Genomic DNA, 9,696 nt, shown 5'->3' with positions numbered 1-9,696 from the left:
TGAGAAACAAAATTATTTGAACAATTTCAAGAGAACGAGCTAAATATGTTTCATTACCTGTGTTTAAACCACAGGAAGGACTAAGATGATAATTTCACTCTACAACCAATAGTAAAAGTAAAAAAAAAAAAAAGACAATGTTGTTCATTTCAGGACCACCATAGACTCCAAACATTTCAAATAATAACACATGCAAGCTCAATACTGATGTCTGTATTGGCATTTCATGGGGATATATCCTTTTCTTCTTGCCCTCCTTTCCACCCAGTTTCTCTTTCTGTATGCAAAAAACCACATCTTTTCTGCCAAGTTAGCAGAAAGATGGATCATCACCCACCAACTTCCTCCATAGCAATGCATAATAATAAATTCAAAAAAATAAAATGAAAAAAAGTAGACTCCATGTTCTGACAAAATGCAGACAGCCAACTGACCGAAACACCTATGCCCAAAAATGGTGATGACCCGACTCATGGTATGCAATTGAGACCCCAACGCAGCGATGAACATGTATGGAAGAAGTAGGACCCATGAAACAGCAAGGAGCCTCAATATGATGGTAACGATATTGCTCGGCTGAGTGTCAACTTGGCCCATTCCGCAGATTCCTTGATCAAGTGATCATCAGATGATAAGCACTCTTTCAGAAAGTCTTTGCTAGATACAGATTGCTGAATCAAAGGACCAGCAGCTCCACCTAAAGTATCAGCTAAATCTCCAAGCACACCAATTGCTGTCTTGGTCACAACATCATCCCTAAAATTATAACAGACGTCAACAACTCAAAATTCATTGAAGAAAAACATACAACCATGATTGAAAATACAGAAATTAACTTACATGTCCTTCTCCAAGTACAAACTGTCCAGGAATTGCAATACATGAGGAGCATAAGGCATCAGAAGCTGTGTCTTCGGGGAACCTTTGAATCCTTGGAAGATCCCAGAGTATGCCTCAAGAATTCCATTTCTTAAAGTGTTTGTGTACTCAGTCATATCATCATCTGCCCCACCGGTATGAGCAGAGAGCTCAGCAGCACTCTGGAGCATAGGCATAGCATATAACAAATACTTTTCAAAGTTTTCACCAATTGCCAAAGCAATGTCGCCAAAACATGAAAAAATTGGAGGCTTTACAGACCTATGCAACTGATTACTGGACAAATCCTTGAGAAGTTGGGTCATTATCCCATCACAATAAGGCAGTATCTTCTCCTCCAAAGCCCTGCTTACATCACCTACCACACCCACTGTGATGGCACAAACCTGGTAGTCCTCAAAATTTTGAAGACCCAACTCCAAATACCTGTAAAATTCTTGCATGTATTTAACAAACTCAGTGCCGGTTGCATAAGCCAAAGCACCAATGGCAAGCATTGCCTCTTCATGCGCCGTTGCACTACGAGAAGCAAATACTCTCAAGAACAAACCCATAATTTGGTCAGCATACTGCATTAAATGATGCTTTGTTGGATCAGACGCACCTAACTTCTGTATGATTACTTGCAAACAACCACATAGAAGGCCTTGTAATTCATTCTGCCTATCATCAGATGAGACCTTCTGATTCTCAAGAGTCTGGTGAAGCTCCATCATGATGACAGTAACCAGTTGGGCGACCATTGGAGCTGTATCATCATTAGAACACCTCACTACTTCATTCAGAGCTTCATATGCTGCTGTTCTGAGGCGGGACTCTCCAGTGTCCTCTCTGTGTGTAACAGTGAGAAGAGCCTGGACAATTTCCTGAAAGAAGGGGGTCAATGGAGAGGATGCAGATCCAGCATCCTCATAACCTTGAGCAAGGAAATAAAGAGCACCACAGGCCTTCTCAGCAACATTTGGAACATCTTTCATGCTGTGAAGGAGGACAGTAATAATTTGTTGGCAGTTTCCCTTATTGATGATGGGAGTATCCAAAGCTGACCCATGCAAAAATTCAAACATTCGCCCAAGAGTCCATGCAGTGGTGTCCTTCACATGATTGTTTGGGTCCTTTGTCAGTGCATTGAGCATGAAGCTCAGAGCCATATTCACAAGCGGCACAAGCTTCTCAGGGGAAGGACCTTCTAGAATGGAACCAAATGCATAAGTTGCAGCTTCCCTTTGCCTCCAGTCCGGTTTAGTTATATTCTCTTCAATAAATGGCATAACCAGAGGCACAATATCATCACCAACTGTCCGTGCAACCAATCCCAAGCATGTACCACCAGCCATGGCAATGTTCCAAGCTCCTTCATCTTGATCTTGATCTTCCTCTTGTTTTAGAAGTGTTTCCAATAACATGGGAATAAGAAATGGAAGAGCCTGTTTTATAAAATAAGAGCACGGAACATCTGAATCACCGCTAAATTCACCTCCATATTCTTCTAAAATATCTATTTCTTCATCACAAATTGAACTCCAAAACTCAATTGCCTGAAGTGCAACAGGCTCTTCATCTTCCTTAACAGCTTTGGCAGTGATTGTGAAGATATCTTGGATATAAGGAGCCAACTTTTCATAATATGTAGAAGAAATAGCAACCAAGCATTCAAAAGCAGCACGTCGGATCTTTATTTCAGGGGAGAGAGTGGCTTCACAAACAATTCTCATTATGTAATCGCGCTCCATATCATTGGAAAAATTTGCCTGAGCAAAACCCAATGCGTTGTACAATGCCTGTATAGCAGCAAGCCTAACGTCATTGTTTTCTTCTGTAGAGTTCATTCCCTGAACAACTGCAGTGAGTATCTTATTTACATGATCCTGCTCTACCACATCTGGGGATACTTCTTCACAAATGTATCCAAGGGTCTCGAGAGTTGCCTGCCTAGTAGGAGCAGGAAGCTGATGAGCATTTGACAAGAGGGATCCTATCAACTCAGGCCATTGCTTGTGGGGTAATTCAATGCCAGCAACTTTTGCTATAACTTGAGATGCAGTTGATCGAGCATCTGGAGAAGGAGAAGATAGGGTCCTCAATAAAAATGCTTTGACTTGTGCTTTGAAAGTTGGATCCATAGCCAGCCATCTCTGAACAAATTCAATCTTTTTGTGTTGTTCTTTGGAATCCAAAGCATTCTTGAGAATTAAACCAGCTAGCCTCCTACTCTCAGACGGCTTCTCATCATTTGCCAATTCTCCAGCAAGAGAAAATAAGAAACTTGGAAGATTCTGCTCCTGGAACTGTTTCAAGTTATCTTCAGCTTGCTTCCTTAAAGAAGCATCCACTGCTTGAGCATTTAAGAGGATCTGTGTAACTTCCATAGCCATCTGAACCTAGAAATGCAAAACTAATAGCATAAACAAAGGAAATAAAAACAAGAAAGGAAAAACAGTGACAAACTAGGAACAAAAAATGTTAGGTAGGTAATAAAGGTGCTGCAAACTTAAACCCAACCCTATAACTAAACCCCATAATAATATATGAAATTAAATAAGCAAAAAGGGAGAAGCTCAACAACCATGTGCATAAGCTTATTATCAGATTAAGAAGGGGAAATATAAGGGATGAATGCAGAACAATTAAAAATATATATATATAATAACGTGTTAAAACCATAAAGGATTATGAAAGAAACACAAGTTTTAACCAGAAGAATTTCACAGTGAAAGATACGTTTCACGAGATGTATGTTTACAAGAAACAATATCTCAACAATACATATAAAATTAACACAAGGATCTGACCAACACCGCCAATAAACCCCAGTCTGACCAACACCGCCAATAAACCACAGTCTGACCAACACCGCCAATAAACCACAGTCTGACCAACACCACCAATAAACCCCAGTCTGACCAACACCACCAATAAACCCCAGTCTGACCAACACCACCAATAAACCCCAGTCTGACCAACCGCGCCCATAAACCCCAATCTGACCAACCGCGCCCATAAACCCCAATCTGACCAACAGCGGCCATAAACCCCAATCTGACCAACAGCGGCCATAAACCCCAATCTGACCAACAGCGGCCATAAACCCCAATCTGACCAACAGCGGCCATAAACCCCAATCTGACCAACAGCGGCCATAAACCCCAATCTGACCAACAGCGGCCATAAACCCCAATCTGACCAACAGCGGCCATAAACCCCAATCTGTCCAACAGCGGCCATAAACCCCAATCTGTCCAACAGCGGCCATAAACCCCAATCTGTCCAACAGCAGCCATAAACCCCAATCTGTCCAACAGCGGCCATAAACCCCAATCTGTCCAACAGCGGCCATAAACCTCAATCTGTCCAACAGCAATCAACAGCGGCCATAAACCTCAATCTAACCAACAGCTGCCATAAACCACATACACCTTTGCAGAAACAAATAATCCATAACATATAATATAAGAAATGCAATTAAAATATTGTAAAACCCATTTCTCAATATCAACAACAAAAATTCACCCTACTTGAAAAATATTAGTAGAGACACCAAAAGATCGAAAAACACGGTAAGTAGGTTAAAACAAATTTTCCACCATTAATCCGCAGCCAAACGAAGTATCAGCAACACCACCGATTAGAATAAATCAAATTAAACTGTAATATTCACGAACAAGCCTAAAAAAATAATTAACTATTCTAACCAGAAACAAATAAATCAGATTAAATTAATCCATGTAAGTAACAAGAAAACCCTAAAAAACACCTATGATCAAGGGCAGAAGAAAAATAAGCGATAAGATAAAATCAACAAGAGAGAATCAAACTCACGGGAGTAGTCTCGTTGATCGGAGATTGCCGGAGAAAAGTTCGGAGAATTGAAACTGAGTAGCGCGCGGCGACTCTGAAACCCTAGCAGGGAGAGTGTGGGAAAAAGCAGAGACGCCAATGTTAAACTTTTGTTTCTTCAGTATTCCCCTTTTTTATATTCGATTCTACCACTTACACACGTAGCGATACGAATTAATCTCCGCCGTTTATTCAAATGCTGTTAATATCAGCCCTGTGATTACTTCATCAACGGCTTTATTTTCATTTTGAAATGTTTGTTTCGTTTTTTCCTTTTTTTTTTACTTGTTTGTAAAGAGCGGGGTCGTGTGTTGCGTGGTCACGCGATACTTTCTGCGCGTGGTTATTGAATAGGGGATTAAAATGAATATCATAATCATACGATATGAGTATATAATAATATGTTAATGTTTCCTTCTAAAAGTTGATCAATTTATTCATATTTAAAATATTCTGACAATTTTTTTATCGAATGATTTACTTATTATTTTCAAAGAAGGAGGTTATATTTTATCTATTATCTATTACTTCTATATACTAAACAAGCGTGTTAATAGTATTTTTTTTTATTAGATTTCGCTGTAATTGATCGTTTGAAACACATAGGGCATGGCATTATGGATGCGGGGGGGACGGGGTTGTAGGGCGGGACTTTGATTGAAATGGTGAAGATGACATAAGAGATGTCATGGAAGAGATAAGTTATAACCATTATTTCGAATTTCAATAATATTATTTCGAACTTCAATAATATTAAGGTTAAGGTTTCGTTTGAGATTAAGGTTAAGGTTTCATTTGAGAATGTTATGTGGGACAACTAATAATTTGTTAGTTATATTAATAAAATACACGTACCTTTGTAAGGATAAATTTATTTTCGTATTATAAAAATAATATATTAAGATATATATATATATATATGTATGTAAAAAAAACTCATTTATTTTAAATGGAGAATGTATAATAAAAAATTATAATATGAAAAAATTCCAACAATAAATTTGGAATATCGTTACACAAAATATAATTTATTTTTGACAAAGAATATCAATGACGCAAAATATAAAGAAACAAATAAATTACAATATAGCATTTTGTCAGACGACATGCTTCGATCTAGAGGGGGTGAATAGATCACTAGTTAAAAACTTTGAATAAAAAACAATTTTGAAAATTTTATGGCAAGTGGAAGTAACCTGAATCGAATCGTCTAACCGAACTTCTATAGAAAAATCTGGATATGCGTAAATGCTATTAACGTATGATAATGAACACAAATTGATCAAAGATTATGGATCACTGCCAATTGAATACTAAGTTACAAGGACAATATATTTCAATGATCAATCGCACAAAAAAAATTATTTATACAGATTATTGAATATCTTGTATGCAATCGATTTTGTTTGGAAATTATATGGTTTTGTTGATCTTAAAATTCAACCACAATCTAAAGGATTGTGATCAACTCAACAACACCTCTTTCAAAAGGTAATCAAAAATATTATCCAAACGAATTGATTGCACGATCAATGAACTCAACAATTTGTAAACGAAAAATAAAAGAGATAGAAAGGAAGAGAGAAAGTACACAAGGATTTGTTTAGGCAGTTCCTCAATCGACCTCGCTATGGGTACGTTAGCCCTTAATTCGAACTCGAATTGAGATTATGAAATTAACCTTACTTTGTAAAAATATTTATACAAGAGAGAGATAGTAATCCAACCCTACAAACCCTAAGTTTGATGTTGATTTTGATATCTTCTCTTCCCTTGATCAAAGCTTTATCAAGTAATCTAACAATGCCGATTTGATTCACCATCTCACGCTACTTCTTTGCAAGAAACCTCTTGTTCCTCAAAGCTTTCACTCAATCGAATCCAAACCATGAAATGTTGTAACTCAAGATTTACCAATATGATTCATCGTCCCACACTACTCCTTTGCAAGAACATTTCGTTCTTCAAAGCCAAATTGAGTAATCTTGTCCAAAACCTTCAAATCCCAAATTGATCTTGAAGGAAAACTCCAACTCGATTTTCTTATTTGGAAACCCTCAAAAATCTCAATCTAACTTACAATTCAATCAACCTAAATTGGATGTTATCAATCCTAATTCTAGATGGCACACAAATAAAGAATGATTATGTGTAGTTTATTTGTGTATATGAATAGAATGAGGTTGAAGATGATGAAAATTCTTTGAAAGCATGGTTTCATGTAGGTTTACTCTAGAACATTCCTATAAATAATGCATGTATGAAGTATTTGTTGGTGTAAGCCCTAGAGGCCAATACTTTTGGTACTTGTATCGAATTATTTATTAATAATAAAAGGCTTTTTCTTTATTATGTTTGTTTAATAAAGTCCCTAGAATAGCTAGTCCGTTTAATGTATCATGTATGACTTAATCATGAGATCACATTAAACATAAGGACACTATTCTTAAAGTATCCGTAGTCAAGCTTTATTGTGAAATGGGATAATATTAAAGCATGAAGACTATTATGTATATAGACTAATGGTCACATCTCATGGATCATGGATAAGGAGTTATCAAGTCTTAAACATATGTATGAATATTAAGAGTAATATTTATACCGGATTAACCCTCTATGAGAATACTATATAGAAAGTTATGCAAAATGTCATAAGTTATTCTCATGGTGATAATGGTGTATACCACTCTTCGACCTGAAACCACTATGGACCCTAGATGTAGAGTCGAGTGCTTTATTGTTGATCAAACGTTGTCCGTAACTGGATAACCATAAAGACAGTTGATGGATACTCCACGAAGCATGCTAAGGGACATGAGTGACCTAGATGGAATTTGCCCATCCTGCGTAACAGGATAAATGTCTATGGGCCCAATATTGAACTGGACAAGGATGACACGGTCTATGCCTTGTGTTCAATGTAGACATAAGGGCAAAAGGGTAATTATACACATAATTATTATCACAAAAGGATTTGTCAAATCACATGATATTTTCGTGTCTTGGGTAGCAGTGATGTGTTGTTAGATACCGCTCACTGTTTATTATGTTAAATACGTGATTTAATATAATTACCAATGCCGCGAAAACCTATAGGGTCACACACAATGGACGAATTGATGAAAGATAGAGTAATTAAGGAATACTGTAATGTACGGTGCCCTTAAGTGAATTATAGAACATCGTAAGGTACGGTGTACTTAAGTAGAATACGAAATATGGTAAGGTACCACGAGCTTAAGTGATTTTGGCATATTATAAGATATGGGCCATATACACTTAAGTGGGCTTTTTAGCTTGCAGCCCACACAAGTGGTTCTATAAATAGAACCATTGGGTAGAAGCATTATCACTCTTGCAATTTCGTTTCTCTCTCTCTCTCTCACTCAAAGCCTTCATTCATAACAGCTAGCACTGAGATTTAAGGAATCCGTTCGCGTGGACTGAGTAGAGGCGTTGTCATCGTTCAACGTTCGTGATCGCCACAAGAGGTAACGATTCTATCACTGATCATGCCCATTCGTAAGGATCATTAAAGGAGAAATTTTTAAATTCCGCTGCGTTTTGGATCGCAATTCTCCTTCAGTGGTATCAGAGTCACTTACGAAACCATGAATCTGATAACTATTTATTTTCTGTATTGATACAATTAAAGACAGAATGAATCAAAGAATAAACGAGAAATTAAATCGAGATCGATCAAGTTATATATATGATATAAGTAATCTTGATGCAAAATACGGTATATATGATATACTGTTTCTGTTTCATTCATTCAAACACTTAATGGTTGTTTTCCTTTGAGCGATCAATGGTCGTTTACTTCTTGATTCGACATTAGTATGGTGAAGCAATGACGTGTTGATCAATCATACTGAATCAACAATCGAGTTGTGTTTGACGGTCTGAAATTGGTGCATTAGGGTTAGTGACGGCACAAGGGTTGTGCCGTCAAAGAGTTATGCGATTGGGGTTATGACTGCACAAGAGTTGTGTTTTCTAACAGATTTTCAAACAGTGTTAACCGGTTAACGTATTTGGTTAACCGGTTAACGCAAGACAGAATACTGCTTTCTAACAGATTTTCAAATAGTGTTAATCGGTTAACGTATTTGGTTAGCCGGTTAACGCAAGACGGAATACAATTTTTTAAGAGTTTTTCAACAGTGTTAACCGGTTAACGCATTTGGTTAACCGGTTAACGCAAGACAGAATACACCCATTCGGCTAACTCTGCGTAGTGTGATCGGTTGTCGAAATTTAATTTGGTTTTAATTAATTAAAAGAATTGAAATTAATAATAATAATAATAATGTGTTTATTATTATTGTCTTGTGGTGATCAGTTATGGCCTTAGTTTTCCTTTATTTTGTTTTGGGTTTTAAAATACGACATGCGTGTCGTGCCTCTCTTTTAATCTCTCAATGTAACTTCTTTTCTCATCTCACTCCCTCGTATGTAAAACGAGTTTCTTTATGTAATGTAATGTTATGAAGAAAGCAAAGAAGTCAGTGCCAAAGGAGGGCAACCTTGAAGGTCTTGCTTGGAGAAGTTTAGATCGTTATTAGGTTAGCTTAGGTTCTCTCATTGGCTTGGGAGAACAATTGCGCTAGGGGCCATAACTGTTTCATTATATATGTATGTTGATGCATGTGAATGTATGTTGATGCATGTGAGAGACGATTTATATGATAAATAAGCCGGTGAGATCAGAATAATTGCAAATTCCCTCAAATTAAATATTAAGTTTATGCTTTCCAAGTTTTAACACTCATCAAGACTAGTATCAGATAATGTAGGTTTCGCCTACGCGAGGTGCATGTTCTATATTAGTAAGGTGCGATGGGATAATTGTAATATCCAATTGTTAAAACAATGGGTCAAACTTGACTAAACAAATTATAATAAGATTATATATGTTTAGAAGCAAGAGTTAGAAATTATCCATGTGATGGATTGGAATAAGGAGTTATTCACTCA

General features: G+C 37.0%; 1 protein-coding gene across 1 annotated transcript; it reads right to left on the bottom strand.

The window, feature by feature from the left end:
* Window positions 1-4,865, bottom strand: LOC127107531 (importin subunit beta-1). The gene is made up of 3 exons (XM_051044811.1): window positions 4,699-4,865; window positions 841-3,260; window positions 1-756 (listed from the first exon to the last, which is right to left on the bottom strand). Exons 2-3 carry the CDS (start codon window positions 3,252-3,254, stop codon window positions 549-551), a joined length of 2,622 nt encoding a protein of 873 aa, XP_050900768.1. The 5' UTR covers window positions 3,255-3,260; window positions 4,699-4,865; the 3' UTR covers window positions 1-548.
* Between the last annotated feature and the right edge of the window lie 4,831 nt (window positions 4,866-9,696).

Source organism: Lathyrus oleraceus, chromosome 7, assembly GCF_024323335.1.
Source record: "Lathyrus oleraceus cultivar Zhongwan6 chromosome 7, CAAS_Psat_ZW6_1.0, whole genome shotgun sequence".
In the NCBI taxonomy this organism is placed as follows: Eukaryota; Viridiplantae; Streptophyta; class Magnoliopsida; order Fabales; family Fabaceae; genus Lathyrus; species Lathyrus oleraceus.
This window is presented reverse-complemented; position numbering and strand designations above follow the sequence as displayed.

Coding starts and splice junctions, on each gene's coding strand:
- LOC127107531 (XM_051044811.1), bottom strand. CDS start 3,254: ATGGCTATGGAAGTTACACAGATCCTCTTAAATGCTCAAGCAGTGGAT. Junction 757..840: donor TTGTACTTGGAGAAGGACAT/GTAAGTTAATTT, acceptor TTATAATTTTAG/GGATGATGTTGTGACCAAGA.